At 33.9% G+C, this 23,138-nt stretch overlaps 1 protein-coding gene across 4 annotated transcripts in view; it reads right to left on the bottom strand.

Annotated features, from left to right (window-relative positions):
* The window catches only part of LOC111509256 (UNC93-like protein), a 175,605-nt gene that overhangs the window by 11,129 nt on the left and 141,338 nt on the right, over nucleotides 1-23,138 (bottom strand). For all 4 annotated transcript variants that reach the window (XM_074171899.1, XM_074171898.1, XM_074171900.1 and 1 more), the window contains one exon: nucleotides 14,351-14,784. In XM_074171899.1, coding sequence (XP_074028000.1) covers nucleotides 14,351-14,784 — 434 coding nt within the window. The remainder of the gene's footprint in view (nucleotides 1-14,350; nucleotides 14,785-23,138) is intronic.

The raw sequence follows: 23,138 nt of genomic DNA, 5'->3' as shown, positions 1-23,138 counted from the left end.
TGAACATTTCAGAATTATTTTCGGGTTTGTTGGATGTGATCTGCAGGTTTTTATGTCTGACATTATGCCAGAGGTAGACATTATCAAAGGGGACAAGGCAGCATACGAAGTCCTCTATTTGTCCTCACAGTAGATATTACAACTTTGGTTTGGATTTTCGTTTCTACTTCATTGGTAGTACTGTATATAACCTAACTTCATAAAACATGTATGGAAAGCTCTAGAATTAGTTATTGTTGGAAATATCGGTATATTTCAAAATTCATATTTTCAACTCAACAACCAACTTACCCATATGATCAAGAAACTGCGGAATAACTTCTCATTATTGATACTATTAATGGCTTCAAGCTTTAAAATTGAAAATTATCATCTGGCAACGATATCACACTGAATTGGCATAATTTAAGCATTTATCTAAACTGGTGACTGCGTTTATTATTTTACTTGATATTTTCATGTTGTTTGTGATAAAATTCAGAAGCTGTAATATCTATATTTCATACTCCATTGAATTCATATACACATATAGGTATATACTCATGGTATGCTGACATTCTCAACAACTTTTCCAATAGTGATTCGGAGATTCTTCATAACAATTTTTTACCAACAGACCACTTGGGCAATTAACTCACCATGAATTCATATTTTTCATTAGCGAACATTCGAATTCGTGACAGAACATGATGAATCGGTTTCAATATACCTAGGTTACTTTGGATTAATTGCGAGGTTAAATTTACATCTCTCTAATTTCTCACTAGTGTTCTTAATGATATTTCGTTCATATTCAGTGAACAGCTGAAGATAAAGATATTGATACGTATCAAGAATTTTGATTAGGAGTCAGTAATTTTCCTATATTTCACAACAATTTTATTAGATTTCTATTTGATTAAGATAACCGCTATTTCAACCTAGAAATTGAAAGTGCGAAGCCAAGTAATTAAGTAAATTCCGCTATTATTTCCAAATACACAAACATGGGTATGCAAAACTTCACACTTTCACAACATGCACGAAATTCTTACCATAGTCAATACATGGTGATTGGAGATATTAATGAAAATGTCAAAAAAAATTGAATGTATATAATTACGTTATTTTCAAAAAATTCATACATTTGCAAATATGTTTCCAACTTTTTTTATACGCATGATACCTCATTTGAAACGAATTCCAAACTCCATTCAACCTGCAATGTTTTTCAAATTCTTTTGTATATATGTGGCTCATATTGTATGACAGTGGTCATTTCATATCTATACAATTATCGTTCAACCACATTTTGTTCACGTCAGACATTGAAAGATTCCTTATCTTCGTCATAGATTTTACTGATATTGCTTTGGAAATGTCAAGGTAATCGACAACAGAAATTTCTCCGGCTAGATAAAAAATGTATTCGCAAGAAGTGAATGACCACCTCAACATTGAAGTATAGTATTTCTGCAAATTCAGTGACGAAAGTGCCGTACTAAATTTGAGATGTCATAAGAACTTTCTAATCCCGTTAGTTACGTTAATTTGAATGGGAACCGGTCTGTTGAACGTAAACTTGTATTAATCAATACAATATCAGCAAATGTACTCTCAAAAAGGTTTCAACTAGTTTTGCGGAAGTAGTGGCCATTTATATGGTTGTTTCGAAATCATCATTCTTACGTGTGAGTTTTGATAATAATTTTTAACCAGAGTATACTTTCACGAACTTGAATAGGACAAATAGTATGGATTATTATTTTTCAAATTATGCATTTAAAATACATAAAATTTTTGTTCGAAGGTGGTTGACAATGTTTCATGGTGCATTTCATTAGTTCGAACTTCCATTCTTCAATATGTTATAACATGATTTGAAATATCTGAAAGAATCAACAAAATTAGGAATATTAGCTGAAAAAATAATTATATTGAGTGAAAAAACCTAAAATTGAAAGATTTCTAGCCAAGTTACTGGTTTCTCCTCGCTGTGTGTGTTTCTAGTGCTCGGCAATGCAAATTTTCAATGGCCTTATAGTTTCACCCATGTCGGATTTTCCGCACTCGCAGGGAGAGAGAGAGAGAACGAGAGAGAGAGAGAGAGAGATGATGTTGTTCAATTTATGGAAATAAGTTGACGGAGTCTATTTTGGATTAATTCAAAACTAAATCTTTTTTCATCATTGAAATTTTTACTTCGACATAAAAACAAACAAACAGAATAAATATTACGATATTACGAATTATATTGTTCGTAAACATAAAATAGCAGTAATCTACAACATTTTATTCTTGAATGCAGTGCTTTTTCAAAAGGGAAGTGTTTTTCGCTGAAATATATGTAAAAATCAAGTGAATAATAACCATGATGCAATATTTTTTCTTTATTTATATTACATAAACGTTTTCGAAAACTATCATAAAAAAGTTTGAATATATTATTTGATTACCGCTCTATTGTGTTTAAGAACACACTCATAAACTGGACAAAATAAATATTGTTTTATGATAATATCTCCTTCGGCAGTCGTAAAGGTTAATGCATTACGATAAGTCCTGAAATATTCAATATATAATCTTGAAATACCTGTGTTCGATGTCGATATTCCTGTTGATTACTAAGAAACGGTTTTCTCAAACCAACCTACCTTGCCTGGAGCTAAAGAAGAACCAGTTTCAGCTAACGTTAAAAAGCGTTTCTGTGAAGATGAACTCAGTCTTATATTTATAACTTATAATGTACATTGTGTTTAACATGAATAAGAAACGCGCAACCTGAGAATAACTTTTTTAATGAAAAAACATTTTCGAAACTGTTTTCTTTTTTTAAATGACTAGGGAGTAATCGATAATCTTGAAATACGAAGTATTTCTGATAATGAAAAATCTATAAATTTTCTTAGTAAAATTCAAATACAGGTTATCAAAAATTGATTTCGATGGATATTTCAAATCGAAATGAAATTCATACATTTCTGGAAATCAAGTTCATTTTTACCGCTTCAAATGGATATGAACAGGAGAGTGCCATGTTATTTTGCATATCTTTATTTTAACCTCAGAAGTGGGTATCACAACTTATTTTTGTTGAAAAAAGTCAGAGAGGCGTATAAAATAACTACAAATGAGATAATATCTTTATTTTTGAAAATGTAATGAAATTGGCCAATACTTGATGAAAATTCAAATAGGAAGAGACTTGAGAATTCTCTCTCTTTCTCTCACTCTCATATTTTTCTAACGCACGCACATCTAGTGGGCGGGACCATAACAGAATTCTGACAGCTCTTCCTACATTCTACAAGCTGTAATGTATTCTAATTCAACACTTCATTGTGAGATTTTCACTTAACAGTTTACGAAATCGCAACACGTGTTTCCCGATACAAATTGCAAACTTTTCCTTTTGTCTGCATAAAACGTTCAAATTTTACCTGATTAATATGTTTGAAAACAAGGATGGCCACTAACATTCTTGGCCTTTGGTGAGTTGCGCCACCACTTACCTGAGCAACTGGTGCAAAACTGGACCGGCAGCCCAGGCGCACCTGGGAAGGAGGGCTAACCACCCGGTAGACCCAAAACTTGGTTCGTGGTAATCGAGGAAGGGGCCTCTACAATCGACCCGTTCGGAGGGGTCAGAGGCAAAGTGGTGGGGGCCATAACGATGATTCGCCTACCGATGACAATCATGGCATTGACAGTGGACGCTTTGAGTGGACGCATGAGCTAAGAGATAACCACATGCATTGCTACGAGAGTAGTGAGCCCGCGCGAAGAGGGTACATGGCGAGAATGCATGCTCTGTGGTGTGAAACCTATCCGGAGCATGCCGCCTTTTCCGCCCAAAATCTTAGGGATTACCTATGATATCTTCGGCGGCATGGCTATATAGCTCCTTCCCAGCCTGCTAACGAAGTGATAAAAGTGACAGTTCTACCACACCTTGGCACGGCTGGAGAGGAGACACGCATCATGCCACCTATGGAGTCAATCAGAACACGCAGAGCGCTCCACAGAATTGGGCCCCTGAAGCCACAAGAACTGGCTTGTTTTGATGCGGAAGTTCGTAGTGTTCCAACAGAAAAAGACGATATTATTATCATTATTATTATTAATTCACTAATTCCGATATTGTTAGCCGTGGTTTGAAGGTTTTCATGCCTGAAGTTTCGCCCAATATTTCCCAACGCAGAAACTATAATGCCGGTATTTAAGTGGCCTTGTTCGTGTATAATTGGGGACAGGCGGTCAGATTTCAATAATGTTCATTGCCTTATATCTTTTATTAAAATTATCTCTGTTTTTGCAAAAAGATACAATTGAAATTCAAAAAATACAGGGATGAATTCGATAGAAAAGGAGAGGCAATTAACATTAATAAAATATTGCTACCTGTCCTTCGCTGTTCACGAACAAGGTCAGGCAATCCAATAATAATATAAAACCGGAGTCAGTGTATATATTTGCAATTTTCCTAAGTCCTTCCTATCATGCAAGCAGCACTATTATGCTGATTATACACAATTATATTTGCCATTCAAACCTGAAGAATAATACTCTCAGGCTAGTAGTGCTTTGAATATTGATCTGTATATTCTTGAGCAATTGTCTATGAACCATTGCCTGAAACTGAATTCAAATAAAACAGTTGCAATCGTTTTTGGTAGAAAGAATGCAAGGAAAGAATTTTTTGGAGGGGGTTCTTCAACTTCCCAATGAAGTTAATAATCTGTGTTTTGTGGATTGACCAAGATATGAGATTGTCTTATCATATCAGCACAAGTTTACAAAGAGCATACTGTAACCTCTGATTTACCACTGAATAATCAAAATAGACAGTCGTTGAATAAAAGAATTCAAAGTTTACCATGTGACTCTTTACATGTTATCCAGAATGAATTACTCGCTATGTTATTTACGCTCTTTGTATCTCCAGATAATATTATAGGATTTCATACACTTCGAAAACTAACAACTGGCTTAATATGAGCGATCGAAGGTTCCTTCATTCTGCTTGCTGCTTTTACAAAGTTCTAAAATACCAAAACCCTCCTATTTGTATAATACGATAACATTTCGCTCTGATACACACAATATTAACATTCGACGAAAAAGTTTGCATACTCCTCCATATTTCATACATAATTTTACAGAACATCATTTTAATAAATTGATGGATATAGCCGTTGTTACTACGTGGTATGAGATCATAATGAAAAGAGAAATGAAAATTTCTGTTTTTTACCACTTTTATTTGTAACTAACGTTACTGCAGATTCGTCCTATACGGACATTCTCAAACTTATACAATAAACTAACAATGATTCATTACATTCGCCAATATATACCATCCCTGTAGGTACTAATAGTAATAGTAACTTGATTGAGTACCTGAATTTACAGTTCACAATGCGGATGTGCCAATTTAAAAACCGGAGAGTAAATTAAATCGATTTGATCATTTTACAGGTTGCACCTGCAATGTTTATTCTTGTGAATTTCCAAGGATTCTAAATAATTGAGTTTGCAACCCTTCCTTGCATAGTGCAGAATTTCCGTATCGTTTAGATTCGGAAACTTGTGGTTGCATGCCAAGGAATGGTTTGAAAACGTCGAATCATTTTTTCCTATTCTGAAGGAACTTTCATGTTCAGCATACCGTTTTTGGAAATTTCGGCCGCTTTGTCCCACATAAACACTATTACACTCCGGACACTTAAGCTTATAAACTCCAGATTTTTCCAACTTGTCGACCTTATCTTTGGCATTGAAAAGGAAATGAGATAACCTGGCATGTGGTCTGAATGCTACTTCCACATTGGTTTTTCTGAAGAAACCTGTGATTATTTCTGTTTTTTTTTCCAAAATATGTTCGCGTTACCCATTTCGTGATTTCTGGTTATTAATCTGTAAGTGAATTTCCGGCTTTGTTTCCTGACTAACTTCGGGATAGTATCTGCGTTGAAACCATTATTATGACCTATCTGTGTAATTGTATCAATTTCCCTAGCGAGATTGTCCGCAGACAAAGGTAATGAGAATGCTCTGTGCAACATTGAATTGTAGGCTGCTAATTTATGACTGTCTGGATGGAAAGAATCGCTTGGGATGGTGATGTCTGTATAGCTAGGTTTTCTGAAAACATTGAACTCGAATTTATTCTGATTGTGTGTAATGGCCAGGTCTAAGAAATTTATCTGTTTCTCTATATCATCTCTATCAGATCATTTTCTTATCACATTTCCAAATGTATGAATAAAATATGTACTCGTACCACCAGAGTTGAAAGAACTCTCGTTATCGACTTTCTGGATGCGTATCATCAGATTTCTCGATAGATAGTAGGTACGTTCTATTTTTATTTTTAAGTTCTGTTTATTTCGTTTCTAATAATAAAAAAATTATCACTCTTTATCTCCAGTTCGATCTGAGAATTATTAATTCAGCATTTGACTATGTTAAAAAAAATTATGAATGTTTCCTTGACTGATCTTCATCTTCAATTCAATCTGAGATTTATTAATTCAGTGACAGCATTGTTTATATTATTTGTAACGTAAGTGCATTCAGAAGTAATCATTTTTTGTGTTTGTTTTGACTTGACATTTATTTGTAGTAGTCTGTTTCGGGTTAACTGGAAGAACAGCTGCCAGTCTGCACAACTGAAAATTAATTAATACATTTTTTATTATTATCATTAAATACTAGCATTGGAGTTTCGTCGTTGGTAACAACGGCACCAACTTGGGCACATCGACCTTTACCACATCTACCGCAGTAGTAGACGAAACGTCAGGCACAAAAACCTACAGACTACGATCAAAATACCTGGAAAATAACCTCGACACACTAAATTCTATTGTACTCAATTAGCGCTTGTTAGGCCTCTTGAATTTATTTTCTCGCGCGATAGTTCTGATAATGGTAACTCCTAAGACATTATTTCGGAGTGTACGGTGTGAATGGCAAGCCCAAAACCACGACTTCTCTCGAATAACATCGTCATATTTCAAATGCATCACAGAAAACATTGAAGAATTATTGTCCATTGGAGGAAACCGTATGAACATTAGGTCAGTAGTTTATGCCTTTATCTCGCAGACAGGCACGATGGGGAATTCTAATTCATAATATTACTAGCGACACGCTCCGGCTCCGCACGGGTGCAATTGTGATACTAAATATACATATAGCAGCGTGCAATCGCTGTTAATCATGAACATATAGACATAGAACCAGTAAAAAATATAGCAAGTATTGTACCACGGAAGTTAAAAACCCAAAAATGAATTTTGGATCTCTAACTCTGCATAAACTTTTCAGAAAAAATTTTGTGTTTTAGGTTTGTACATAGTTTCAGATGCTACAAAGTTTTGGCTGTGTAATGTCTACTTAGACTGGGCTACTCTTCATGTTCACAAACTAGAATAAATTGTGACAAATGAGAAATTGAACTTTCTATGTTTTCTGATGACCTCCTACTACGTAGTAACGACTACAGCCTTCATATTATTGGAATGAATTGTTATTGGGGTTAGAACTGAGAAAAATGGTATTTTTTAGTTTTTGGCGACGGCCCCTTGAAACTGAGAGTAATCATTGAAAACTAGTTTGAAGTTCTGCTTCCAGCTGAAGAAATTCATAACATTTGTCTGTTTTTCCAGAAAATTATGAGATATGTGTGAAGAACTGTAATTGGTGAACGATGAGAAACTTTGAAAGGTTTTTGTTTTTTACTTTCGGACTAGCATTGTTTTAAAACTTGCAGTCTATAATAACTTTGCTAATTATGATAATTACTTATTTCTCATACTTCACGATTTTCTCACAAACTGAATACTAGTAACGTCTTTGTACTGACCTTGACCGTACCTACCTCGGCATTGTTTGTTTGTTTTGTATTGAAAAAATTTCTGACTCATGAATAATTGAAAAAAAAAATCGTTGAGGATTGTTTAAAATGGAAGCGTGATTACCGCAAGATATCATGGACAAAGCGGGTGATTTACAAAAATTGTGAGTTCTGCAGGATAAATGCCGGTAGTTTGCTTTAATCAAAATTGAATTCATTAAAGAAACGACGTTTCGCGTTAGTCAGGAATGAAGTAATTGCGTTACTGTTTGGTATTAACAATATTCAAATATATAAACAGAGTTCGTACATGATTAACGTCGTTCCTGTCAACAATAGCCGATCAACTTGATGCCGCTAGATACGAATACGTCGCGTATTCTTCACGATTTCATTGAAATTCAGAATAACGTTTCCATTCGAATTAAACATGTCTTATCATACGATTATGATCTTGAGATTTCTGGATATCATATGTAAATTGTTGGTATTCAAGGACGACTTTCAACTAACAGATTGCTGTCTTATTTTCGTGAGATTATGTGGATCAGTGAAGTGTACCAATCCTTTTTTTCATTTCGTTATGTATCTCTTCATTGTACTGGTGTAATATCAATTTGAATTGTCTGAGTTAGGGTCTAGCCTAGATACTGTAGAAGCATTAATGGGAAGTTTCAATATTCAGTGATTGAAATTGTGAGGATGATGCATAACTAGGCCCCGAGAGTCACGTATGATTCAAGAATAATGAATGAATGTTGTTTATTGATGGTAAATGAACATACTGAAGTAATACACGATAAATACAATAAACATTACAATGAACCAACAGAAGTTGTTGAGAGCTTCAACAACGTGTACGTGGTAACACAACACATAATTACATTTTTTACAATAATAAATTTAGTACACTAAACACAATATTCTATCACATAGGTTGTATAAAGTATATAAGTACAATAATGAAAATTAAAAGATTTATACAACAAACAAAAAGAATAAAAGTAAAATTTGAATTGTAGAAACAAGACAGCATCATTCAATTATAGTTTACCAGTATTATCTTGATAATCCACTCAACGATGTGTAGCTATATTTATGATTATTATCATTATCATTATTGTACCTCAATCAACTGACGAATCTCTCTCCTGGATCTATTTCTGATATGAGCTATGAGGCTCCTTTTGAATTTTCTTACATTATTTTCACTTCTGATATATTCCGGTAGATATCACCAATATGGCTTTCAGAAACAAAAATCAACAAGCGACCTTCTATCGTATGTCACCCATATTTGGAATAAGGCAATCAAAAACATGGAGAGTCAAGAGCTGTTGCGCTTGATATTTTCGAGGCTTTTGACTGTGTGTGGCCTGAGGTTTTGCTGTTTTGCTTCGATGCTATGGCTTGTTGCATCACTTTTGTATATAGCTCTCCAGTTTCCTGAAAGAACGTTCCCTGCAAGTTGTCGTCGATGGATTTATCTTGAATACTTTTACCATCAACGCTGGTGTTATCCAGGGATTTATATTGTCTCCCATCGTCTTTTTATTATATATCAACGACTTATTGAAAAAAAACAAGAATTCAATATATTGTTTCGTTGTCGACAGTACACTTGACTCGTTATTCCATTTGGATTCCAGGACATCAGCTGCGGATGACTTTAATCATTTTAATACCAATTTCAAACGATTCTTATTATCTTCAAACTATTAACGATCCAATAGCTACCTACCTATTACAAATCTATAAATAATCATAATATTTTAAGATGATTAAAAATACTTTTTGTTTATTCCTTTGCGTACTAGGCGACATTTTTGAGGTTAAGTGGAAGAGCAATTGAATGATGACTTGTCATCATGCAAATTGAACTTCGCCTTTTATCTTCATATAATAAATGAACTGTTCCTGATTAATTTGCTTTAAATGTATTAGAATATAATAAAGACGATATTATTATTATTATTATTATCACCGTAGTGTGCGCTGGTCAGGCCCTATCTCCCGAAGCCCCGATACATTCGGGGGGCGCGCCAGCATTATCAACCAATGACCACTCCCCACACTGTGGGGTAAGTGATCATTGGGTTCGAGAATCATGTGCCCTGAGCAAGCGCAATGAGCCAAGAATGACAGCCTTCTGCATCTGTGCGGCTAAGATTTCTGCCTTAGTGCGGCAAGCCGGAATGATTTTAAGATTCGAGAGTAGAGAGGACATCATTCCACCAAGGACTACAATAATCAGAACAAACATCTTGACAGGGTGATCTGGATAGAGTCTGCTGAGTTCGAAGAGAAAATCTCGATATTTTATCCGTTTTGCTCCTCTTTTCTGGCGATATTCGTCTCGCCAGGAGTTGAAAACTCCACGACAAATATCGTTTTGCTCTGGTGGTCAAGAAGGACTACATCAGGCTTATTAGCTTGTATGAGTCTAAGGTTGGGGAACGAATAGATCCAATAAATTCGGCACTTCTCGTTCTCCACAACGAATTCAATATCCCCCGGAGCCTAGGGCAACACCGGTGTCCGCGTTTTTATTATTATTATTATACACATCTTCACCGGCAGCAGGAGGTTGCATATCTTAATGAGGATCTAGGAGTGATTTCAAATTGGGGTGAAAGAAAGTAGTCAAGTTCAATTCAACGCCACAAAAACCCTTAGGCATCGATTTTCTCCAAAAAGATGAATGTCTTCGAACCGGATATAATAGTGTCAGGACATATAATCCCACCTTATGTTTCGATAAGTTTGTTGGGGGTTAAAATGGACACCAATATGTCTTGGCACAATCATGTCGTTAGAATTGCGAAGGCTGATTCTCAAAAGTTTGAAACACTGTTCCGAACCAGAAAACTGTACATACCTCAGCAATTTTTGTATGTTTTATAAAGCTCATTTTTTAAATCTCATTTTAATAAATCAATTGGTATGTGTGCAAGAAAAATTAAAACGAAATGAATAAGATATCAATGTTGGCATCAACTCAAATTCAATACATCAATTATATTAATATATCAATTAGTTGTGTTGATAAAACCATGAAATTAAATACAATTAACCCATTACGATCATTACAACTATAAACATATTATCAGTTGTATTTTTGTGATACTGAATATTGTCATCGACTATTCAGTGTGCCAATGAATTAAAAAAATTACAGTATCAAATCAGTTGTCAACTACAAGGTTCATTTCTAGGACCCTTGTTGAGTTATGTATATTATTTTTGGCATAATAAATTATTCGTCAATGTAATTACTGTAATGAATTTTATAAGATCACAGTTAATCGGTATCATTTCACAAGAAGTTCCTGTAAACAATCAAGCTAAATTAGAATGAAAATGACTCACTAATCAGTTCGTATGACTAATCTATATAATGACTGAATTTATTAATTTTAATGTTTCCTGGTATTTTCCTGAATGAAATACATCCAACTCGAATGGAATATTTTTCAAAATCTCATCACGATTCAGTTTGCATGAATAAAGTTGAATTGAATGAAGCTATTAGAATAACTCAATTAAGGTTTTTACGAGAGTAAAATTGAATTTATCATTGAATACAATGTGTCAAGAAAATAACAAATAGTGTTTACATTCGTATTAAAATATTGCATGAATGTTCGGGTAGGTTGGTTTATGTCAGGTTATTATGATTTTACAAGGCGAGTATTTTCTGAACTTTGATATTGGTAACACTTTTTGGTTGGTTAACCTTGATGATATAATAAGATGGGATGAAGAATATGTTCTTTGAAATGCTATTTTAGATATAAAGAAGTAAAAAATATTGAATGACGATGATAATCATGTACTTTACTGGTGTGTGATTGTAGAAATACAGTTTTCTGTTCCAAACTTCACATATATTTCGAATTGAAGACGTTTCGCCCCTGGTCAGGAGCATTTTCAATTATATGTTTTACACATATGATTTGTAATCTGAGCAGAAACTCGAGAATTATAATACTGTAGCATCTTTGCATTATTTGTGAAAACCATTACAATAATTTTTTTGACAGCATGTCTCGTTAAAATATTGATTGAATATGGACGTTTTTTTGTAGTACGTTCATCAAAATATGAAAAGAGGCAAAAATCATCCGAGCTAAGAATTGACGAGGTCTCATCTTTCAACGGGCGATTTCTAGAACAGGTTGTACGATACACAGTGAAAATTGATCGTTCAGCCGTAGAGCTCCACGACTTTCTATATCGATGGAATCATTGCCGCAAGATGGCAGTGCAAAACTCAAGGAAAACAAGGAAAATGTAAAAATGATATTAATTATTGAAATTTCAGTAACATATTAATATTGTTATTTTTACAATGCACATTGTAAAAGTATTGTTGTGAACAATCCATTTCGCTACATCAATAGTCAAAGATGAAGCACTTTTCAGTAATAATCATATTATATTTGCATGAGGTAGGTAGAGGATTTGTCGAAGAAAAAAGTTTTTCCCTTTTTACTTAAAAATTTTTTCACTGGAAACGTTTCCTAAAGAAGAAAGATTATTTCTGGTATCTCCAACAAATGGCGTCTATAAATTGTGTATGTGAAGTAGGTCAGGAACCTTTGAGGTGATGGAACTCTTTTTCAACTTATTTTTCAGAAAATGCCTCTTTTATCAAGAATATAATAGATTGAATGATTGCTAATAAATACACATACATACACTCATTTTTATCGAAGTGTACAGTACACGATGAACTCACAAATTTTCTGATTGATTTTCCAATTCTGAGTATGTTTCATCTCTTTGCTTGTTTTGAATCTTAGGAAAAGCTTTGCACGAACATATTGTCTGGTATATCATTATCAAACTAGCTTACTATTGCTATGAAGAGCTCAATTTTGAATTTCTGTAGAATATTAACACAGATAAATTAACGACAAATAATTGAATGTTTGTGAATGCGTATCTTCGTAATTTGGTTTTTATTTATGTTTAATACATATGTAAATTACGATTACCCTTTGAGGTAACACTATGATTGAAGTGATCGTAAACGTACAGATTTGTATTACTTGATTGTTCAGCATTAATTGAGTTCAATTATTTCCTGTCATTAAATCATACTGATAGTTATTACGGACATACATACAGAGTGAAAAAATATGAATTGGCTTGAATTTCACATTGAGATATTATTATATTAATATAAGGGAGGCGCCTAAGTTGTACAGTGTCATCCCCATGTCTTAATATTCAATAATATCAAATCACAAACATCAAAATAAAATAAGTATTTTGGAAAAACTCATTGATTTTCTGGAGATTATTTTGAAGAATTATTTTTTACAAGAAAATATCCACATAATCAACTAGTTTGTTCCAAAATACCTAAGATGTTTTGTGATTTGATATTATTGAATATTAAGTTCTCGTTACAGTACTGTATAATTTTGAGTAATTTTCGGTGTTAACAAAAAATAAAAATAACTTTGCACAAAAAACTTTGAAAATTATTTTACTGTTCCAAAAAATTGACCGTGGTCAATACCATAATTGTGTAATTCATAATATTACAGGCTTTTAAAATGAACCGTCTTATACAGAATGCTATCTATTTATCGTTTTAGCAAATTTTTTTTCGTAGTTGCCCATTTGAAAAAAAATTGGTAAAAAATAAAACTTCGCTTAGATAGCCATGACTTCAAATTTTGTTGTATTTTTCAATGCTGAACAACTTTTTTGAATTACATTTCCCGAAATTTTTCAAAATAAGAGTATTTTACTCTTGTCTCAAAATCAAATATTTGAAGGTTCCTCTTATATTACGTGTGTTTTACTCTATTTTGTTGGTGCATGTTTAGTTTCAGGAGATGCACAAACTTTTATCAGAAATAACTTTTTGTCGAAAAACTCTTAATAAAGAAGTTTCCCATACTTTGGGGATGACACTGTATATGAGATACTAGTACTCTTAATTTGACTAGAACCATAAAAAATTGTTTCTTTGGTATTGTTACCTAAGTGGGTGTGATTTCATAATTGAATATTGATTTCAAATTTGAACAACTTTTTTGAATAAAATTTTTCAATAATGTCGAATATAGGGATAGTTTCTCTTGATCAAAATTTATATTTTTTGTTCTCCCTTGTACACAGTGCGGAAATTAAGAATTTTGACAACTCAAATCCAAGTTTCCCGCAATGTATTAATTTTTATCAGAAATGAAATTTTCTGACAAATGGATAATAAAAAAGTTTCCAATATGGTGCAAACTTTTTGAAACTCACTGTGTACGTTACCATGCAAAGCCTAATAATATAACACTGATTTCAATAAAACAATGGGAACTTGATTTTTCACAAAACTGTGTGCAGATTCGTGCGAAAATATCTGAGTGTAATTTAAAACAGAATTTCAACTGTATTTTGTTTTCTGATGGAGTGAAAACCTCAGTAAAATACCTCCTCTTTTTAGATAGTTCACCCAGTTATCTTCGATTTATGATTAGAAAGATGATCAGAACTCACCATTGACTTGAGTCTGCCACACTGCATCTCCAACTCCCCATAGCCCTGCGGCTACGAAGAACTTGAAGGGAGTATCGGGGTGCGGCCTCCAAAGCAACATCCATATCTGCAGTCCAGTATGTACTAGCACACCTAGACCCATGATGGGTGCCCTTCCGATGTATTTCATGATTGATCCGAATAAGAGACTGCAGACAGCGTTGACGCATCCGAAACATATCATTACGTAGCCTACTGATGGAATACCCAAAGCACACGAAACGTAGGCTTGGGTGAAGTCTGCCCCGATGAAAGCTTGCTCCATGCCTATCCATACGGTAATGGGAATCAGAAGTTGCTGGTAAGGTTTCTTGAGCTGGTAGGCCGTGGCAGAGAGAAGCTGGATAGGGGTGAGTTCGACTGTGCTGTTTCTTCGACCTTGTTTTTCACCATACCTGTAATGGAATATTGAAGTGAAGAGTAACATAATTTTGAGTATTCAAAAATATGTTAGCGAGATTATGAAATGTGAAAAATGCCTCAACACGCAAAAAATATAACTTTACGTTATACGTCTTATAACATTCAATGCAGATGTATAACTTAGTAGATTCTCATATAATTGAAGATAGAATATTTCTTCACACACTGTTTGACTGACAAAGCAGCGATATGCAAAACATTGGAAAATGATTTTCGATTTGACAAATAATACCAATTTTTCTACTTTCAGAAAAATAATTAATATCAACTATAATAATAATAATAATGTGCGGCACTCTTACGGTATTGACGAGACACCGGTGTTGCCCTACGCTCCGGGGAATATTGAATCCGTTGTGAGGAACGAGAAGTGCCGAATTTATTGGAACTATTCGTTCCCCACCCTCAGGCTCATACAAGCTAATAAGCCTGATGTGGTCCTTCTCGACCACCAGAGAAAATGATATTTGTCGTGGAGTTTTCAGCTCCTGGCGAGACGAATATCGTCAGAAAAGAGAAGGAAAAACGGATAAAATATCGAGATTTTCTCTTCGAACTCCGCAGACTCTATCCAGATCACTCTGTCGAAATGGTTGTTCTGATTATTGGAGTCCTTGGTGGAATGATGTCCTCTCTACTCTCGAATCTTCAAATCATACCGGCTTGCCGCACTAAGGCAGAAATCTTAGCCGCACAGATGCAGAAGGCTGTCATTCTTGGCTCACTGCACTTGCTCAGGGCACATGATTCTCGGACCCAATGATCACTTACCCCACGGTGTGGAGAGTGGTCATTGGTTGATAATGCTGGCGCGCCCTCCCGAATGTATCGGGGCTTCGGGGGATAGGGCCTGACTAGCGCACACTTAATATAGATGAAAGGTATACATAATTCTGGAATATAACAAAGGAGAAAATAAACAACGACATCACAGAAGAAGCATCGTCGAATGGGTGTTCTTTGTACGTGTTATAGCCAAGTCAGTAAATAATAAAAAATCAGTACACATGAGGAAAGTAAAATTAATGTTGAAAATTATTATAATAAATGTGTATTATAAATCAGTGCTTTCTATCGGGCTAATATTTACAGTAGTTCAGCGACAACAGTTGAACGGTTGAACGGTTGAACGCAAAATACATTTTGTATGTGATAAAATGACCAATGTTTGTAAAAACAGTGATAACTAATATGAACGGGGATAAAATAGTACAGAATGATATGAACAATAGCTTAGATAAAGTAATTATGTTACATGGAAGGTTCTGAAAATAGCCGCTATGTTTTTGAAATTTGTTTGTCTTGTGTGTTTTTCGTTTTTTTCTTTTTCTCTGGAGGGTGATGTTTATAGGGAAACAATTTTGTTTATATATATATATATATATATATATATATATATATATATATATATATATATATATATTCCGTGTTAGGAATCACACGTTAAAAGGTAAGACCTCGTTAATCCTTCGCTCGCACAAGTTTCGACTTCTGAGGGTTGTCGTTCGTAGGGGTGCGACAGCTGGTTAACGGAAAAACAGATTTTAAACAGATTTTTTAAACAGATTTCAATTATTTTGATTAACTAGTTTATGGAAAAATGATCTTTCGGTGAGCAATATCCATTTTTTGACTTTTTTCTTGAAATTGTTGTTATTATGATTGTTTTGGATTACATCCGGTATTATCTGGATGAATTCGTGGTCCCAAGTAACATGCATTTATCTGTCCAATCGTTTTCTCACAACGAGGGGCGATCACATAATTATCCATGTTTCTTGTGTGGTGAGAGTGTTCAGCTAGGGTTATCTGAATATTTCCTTTTTGAATATTATTTAGAATACTCATACAGAATTATTGCCTCATGTCAAGGATCTGTGTGTCTCTGAAAAAACTGTCACTTGAGTATGCTAGGCCTTTGAATTGTATCAAGATTCACCAAATAACAATCTTCAACTCCTCCCCATCGAATTATCCCGTAAGACAATTGTGACTAAACATGTGCCGAATATAGAGTTTTCAAGTATTTCATGTCTAGGAAGTTTCTGTGATATTGGAATTTAGAAAGTGTGCCTCTCATCTTTCTTACTGTTTCTTTTATGTGTAAGTCCCAAGGTGTCTATCAATTGTTACCCCTAGATATCTAATTGAGTCACTTTCAGTTATATAGTAATTATAGTTGATATTGAGTTGTTCAATATCAGGCAATCTGTTGGAGTATGACGTGAATGGTAGGTAATTCGTTTTATCGAAGTTAATTGTGAGTTTGTTCTGTCGAAACCAACTTTCGATTGCTAGAACATCTTCTTCTACACTTAACTTGAGTTGTTCCCACGTAGATTCTGTGTAAAGGATGGCAGTGTCATCCGCAGAGCTCAAAACCTTACCTCTTGTATCAAGAAGGAGCAGTTCATTCAAGGAAATTGTGAAAAGAACGAGGCCTAGCACTGTTCCTTGAGGTATTCCAAAGCCCACAGTTTCCGGATTACTCATTGTATTACCTATCCTGACCCTCTGGTCACGATCATTCAAATAACTTTTGAAGAGTTCATACGTTTTTCCGCGAATACCAATGTTTTCCAACTTTTCTAAAAGTTTAGGGTGACTCACTGTACCGAAGGCTTTAGAGAGATCGATAAAAATGCACTGTGTTGGAATCTTTTTGTCTGAAGAATCGTAAATTTACGTAAAAGTTCATATATTACATTTTCTGTCGATCTTCCCTCCCTAAATCCATATTGTTCATCAGCGATCAGTTTATATTTATTTGTAAATTTCACAAGACGCCTCTTCATGATTTTTTCAATGATACACTGAGCTCAGAAGAGCTCAAAAGTGAAAATTATTAATCAGTTTTATTAAAGAATAATATTGGGAAAAAGAGGTTTTTGGCTTTCTACTTCTCCATCTTGATACAAAAAACATGTGAAATCTTCCAGAGAAAGAAAAGAAGCAATCAATTTCAAAAAAGTAATTCTATACAAAGATATGCAGATCATGCAAACAAGTAACTTTCAGACACTAACTGTTTTTTCAAAACAGCTACTTTCATATAAATATTGAATTACTCGAAAGAAAGAAAGAAAGAATATACGAAACGAATACTTTTATATCAACACTGAATTATACAAAAAACATTTTTCTCTATTCAGTTTGTATTTGTATTCGTTATGGAATTGAATCAGATTTTGCGAAACATAATGTGTAGGAATCCTGTGAATGATATCTGATTCAACTCTATAACGAATGTTTGGAATACAAACTGAATAGGAAATTCAGTATAATTCAGTGTTCATAAAAAAGGTTTTTTTTCGAAAGTATTTTCTTTCCTGTAATTTAATATTTATATGAAAGTAGCTGTTTCGAAGAAGCTTTTTTTCCAGTTTCTGTCTGAAAGTTAAGGGGGCTTTACACGCAACGATAAGTTGTAGCAATTTATCGTAATGATCAGACGTTACAATTTATCGTTGTGTGTAAACGGGAGATTGTAGCGATTTATTGGGATTGGAGTTGGAGTAGATGAAGCCGGCCGGCATCAGTTTCTGGGAATCGTAACGATGTGTTGGAACGTGTAACAGTTTACCAATTTATCGCTACGATTTCACTCAGTGTCCAATCTGCTTTTGCACTGTAAGGTTGTTTCATGACATAGTGTTGTAGGTTAACATGGCAAAAAATGCAAGTAAACAAACACCTCGTGAGTTTTTAATTGAATTTATAAAACTTTATAGAAGTTTTACCTGTTTGTGGCTCGTTAAGAGCAAAGAATACTCCGACAGGAATAAAAAAGACCCAGTTTATATTGGGCTAGTCAAAAAGTTCAAGGAGTTTAAAAAATCTGTTTTTCCATTAATCAGCTGTCGCCCTCAGACAAACGCACGGCCTTCCTATCGTGAATCGGGCGCACTACCACCGCGGCCAATTCCGTCTGCTGATAGGAACACTGTCGTAAAAAAATTAACGCGTTGCGTACGTTTTATAAGAAAGAACTTTTGAAAGTTGAGAGTTCGGAGAAATCTGGGGCTGGTGCGGATGACATCTACAAACCTACTTTGTGGTATTTCGACCGTCTTCATTTCTTGAACGACCCGGACTCTGCAAGACCAAGTGAGTGACTTTTGACAAGAAATCGTTAAAATTTATTGTAGCGTGTAAACAGTGCTCTAATCTTTCGATTTGTTGGAGCGATATATTGTTCAATCAATTGTTACGATTTATCGTAGCGTGTGAAGCCCCCTTTACTTCTTCGCTTGATCTACACATCTTCGTATAAAATTACTTTTTTGAAATCGCTAGCTTTCTTGGAAGATTCCCACATTTTTTTTGTATCAAGATGAAGAAGTAGAAAGCCAAAACCTTCCTTTCCCAAAATATTAACCTCTCCTAAAAGTATCCCCCTTTCAATGTCCATTATATTGCGTTTAATAACATCTCAAGTTTTGTTGCCCAACCCTAATATCTTCAGTGGCTGACCTTCAGTTGAGTATTAGTAATTTAAAAACCAGTTAGATAATGAAAAAAAGTAACCAACGTAAGACTTTGTTTATTTACTTCACTAACTGCTTAGATATTGTTCAAACAAACAAATTTTGTTGTTAAAAATCAGATGAATCCAATCAGATGATTCAATGACAATGAAACCCAGTATTAGTTAAATCAAATGTAATTATATTCCAAGAGATTGGGCAGTGTGACGATCGAGGATGAGACATGAAAATCTAACCGAATTGCATTTACTTGGGAACAATGAATCTGATTCAGAATGAATGTGATACGAAACACTCTAAAAAATGCAGACCGCAAACACACGTATGTCTGGCTTATTGTTCGTCATCAGTACGGTAGAGCCAAGTGCAAAGATGAGCAACATTTGCTTGCATGAAAGAACACAAATGCACGGTGTCATCAACAGAAGCCTGTCGCACTTTGTGGTTTCAGCCAAATCCAACTCGAAGTGACCTGACCGACTTCTGTTGATGTTCCGGTTCCTGTTTAGTGAATATTTTTTTAATACGTTATGTATTTTCATCAAGTACCGGCTGATTCCATCAATAAAATCACTGTCTAATTGTCTGTGAGCTTGTGCGCGCAAATCTTTCGCGGTTTTCACAAATGTATTGTGGTTTTACTTTCCTTTTAGTGCTTAATTTGTGTCAATCGGTTCATAAATAAAAACATTATACCAATTTGTAAAACCACACTCAAAATAAAAAAAAAAACGAAGATTGCTGCTAAACTTATTTCTGATTTCCGTGATTTGGAAAAAAGTATCTACAGAGTCTAGTCTGTGGGAAAGAAAATTATGGGGGTGCCGTAAAACGTAGCTTTTTGAAAAATTAATAACTTATAATTTCAACCAGAAATTAACTTCTGTTCGATCAGTTTCGGAAAATAAATTTCACGAAAAAGTATCAGGAGAATGTCATCCATCGATGAATAAAATACCGGGTTGTCACAAAAAGTATTTTCTGAAAAATTTATTTCAGTCTTCATTTAAACATTTTTTTTTGGAAATGTCCAATTTGAAAGGTTGATATTTTGGAGAGTATTTCAGGAAAGTAAATAATCTTTCGATGAGTGAAACACCAGGATGTCATAAAAACTACTGTCCTGAAAAACAAGTTTCAGCCATTATATGAAAAAGATTTTTTTCATAAATGTTCTCATCGGTTTGGGAGGAAGATATTTTCAGGGAGGTGTCTAATAAATGAAGTGTTTAGATGAGCGAAATACTAAGTTGAAGAGATATTATTAGGGGAGCCCAAGCGGGATTTCAGGATTTACTAAAGCGCGGCAGATTAATATACAGGGGGATACCTTGTACCCGGTTAAGAACCTCCACCAAATATGAGCCCCATATATAAGGCCGCTTGTGAGGGATAAAGGATCAGATTAGTAAAAAAAAATTAATCATCAGAAATTCTTGAGCGCGTCAGATTAAAGTAGGGTGAGTTAATTACCTGCTAAAAAGTGTATATTCCAGTAATCTGACAATTCTCGAGCGTAGCTAATTTTTTTTTATTTTGAAGGAAATAATTTAAGGATAACGAAAAATATATAATCTGACGATTTCCGCAAGCCGAAATAATAAAAGTTCGTCGATAAAGTTTAATGCGTGCAGCTGTGTGATACCTATATTTCCCTCTCCGACTTTCTATTCCTCTATTCTCTATTCATTTTTTCTCTATCTATTACTCTCTCACTCCGTCCCCACTCTGAATTCTGTTGCCATGACGCCATCACAGCTGATCACAGAGACTCGTTCGTGATGAAGATGAAGATGATGATTAATTAATCAATTGATTGATAGATGTAGCCATTACTACGTGGTAGGAAATCATAATGAAGAAAAAAAAATTAAACTTTCTATGTTTTTACCACTTTTATTTGTAACTGACGTTACTGCAGTTTCTTCCTATAAGGACATTTTCAAATTTATATAATATATAAGGACATTTTCAAACGTATACAATATATAAGTTTGAAAATGTCCTTATAGGACGAAACTGCAGTAACGTTACTTAAAAAAATAAATAAATAAAAGTGGTAAAAGACATAGAAAGTTTCAGTTCTCTTTTCTTCATTATTTAATCAATTTATTATAAAAAATTAAGCATTTTGAAAAATTATTTTCTTATAAATACAAGTATTCTACTTTAAAAACATACACTTATTTATTTGCATGCTATTTTCTGAGCTTTTTAATCAATAAAGTTCGATGAATTAAAAAAAATTGAAAAAAAAATTGTTTTTGTCAGATTGAGCGAATCCCTCTAGATAATCGTCAGCTTATGAGACAGCACGTCTAAAACATAAAGATGAACCATATATATCTTAATCTGACGCTCTTGAGTATTTCAAAATGACGATTTTTTTTTGCACATTATAATAATGGCCGCAAGTTTGCGTCAGATCGAAATCGTCAGATTATTGAATGAGAGCTTTTTTTTGTTGTACTTAACACCTCATTAGAAAATCTGAAGCGCTCGATAAATTTTTTTTTCATTTTTAACCCTTACGTACAACTACCCACATAATGCAAACAATCAGATTAGCACACCAACATTATTAAAAATACGTAGGACATTGATGCTATCAATATCTCACGCGCTCGAGTATGTCCATGCAACAGTATTTTTTTACATATTTAAAAATCTATAGCCGCTTCCCCCACCGATGAAAAGGTATATATTATATAAAATTTGTTTCTTCTTATCATCTACCTAATATGTCTCAATGACGCTCGAGTACATCCCCATTTTGCATCGTGGGCTCCCCTGCTATATGTTTTAAAAACAAATTTCAATGTTTATAGATATAAAATACTCACATCAGATTGTCAGGATGAGGGGAGTATAGGTATCTAATGAATGAAGTATTTCGATGAGAGAAATATTAAGTTGTCACAAAAATAGTTTTTCAAAAAGAGCATTCTAGGCTTCATTGAAATATTTTTTAAAAACATTCCATCGGTTAGAGAGGGTTGTATTTTCTTCCTCATATTTTTTCAAGTGGGAGGATATTATTTTCAAGTGAGTATCTGAAAAACGGAATCTATCGACGAACAAAATACAAGGTGTCACACAAAAAAGTTTACTGGAAAATAAATTTCAATTCGAACTCCACGTGAATTGAATCGGGTGTAGTTCATAATTCATGAAGAGTTCTACAAGGATTGGAATCTAAATTGCAAACGTCGTTTATCAAATTTTTTCAGTTGCATAAGGAGTTTGTCAAAGAATAAACATTTTACGCAAGAATGAAATACTTTTATTCTTGAGAATATCGAAAATTGTTAATGGAAAAGTTCATTAGAATTTAAAACCACGTTGAAATAAGTAATTCGGTCAATTTGCAATTTTTTGAAACCCATCTTCACAATAACAATACATTTAAAAAAACGCGTTAGAATTTTTGGAATATTTATAAAATGAAAAAGTTAGTAAAAATAAAAATAAAACTGATTTTTCATCAATACTTCAATACAATTATACAGGTGAACGTTATTTTTGATTCTGATCAACTTTTGTTCATAACAATTTTTGATATCTTCAAAATGAAGGTACGGAGTGAAGAATACTGAAAATCAATCCATAATTGAAAGATATTTGTCAACGAAACAGTGCCGGTATCAGGAACCGTGTCAACATTTTAGGAAAACTCAAGGATTCCTCGATTTCATATTGGAGGAAGGAGGATGTATCAGTATTTTACTCCACCACTTCCAAAAATGTTTGAATGGCCTAGGGTTCAAGTAAGATGTCGTTTTGAAACGCTTGGTACACATTTTATTTTTTCATTTCGAAAATTGAATTTGTTTAGGTGT

This window comes from Leptinotarsa decemlineata, unplaced genomic scaffold (assembly GCF_025532065.1).
Source record: "Leptinotarsa decemlineata unplaced genomic scaffold, Ldec_3_MD MMD2_tig00000035_RagTag_RagTag, whole genome shotgun sequence".
In the NCBI taxonomy this organism is placed as follows: domain Eukaryota; kingdom Metazoa; phylum Arthropoda; class Insecta; order Coleoptera; family Chrysomelidae; genus Leptinotarsa; species Leptinotarsa decemlineata.
The sequence above is the reverse complement of the archived record's forward strand: the minus strand, read 5'-3'. Positions and strand labels throughout refer to the sequence as shown.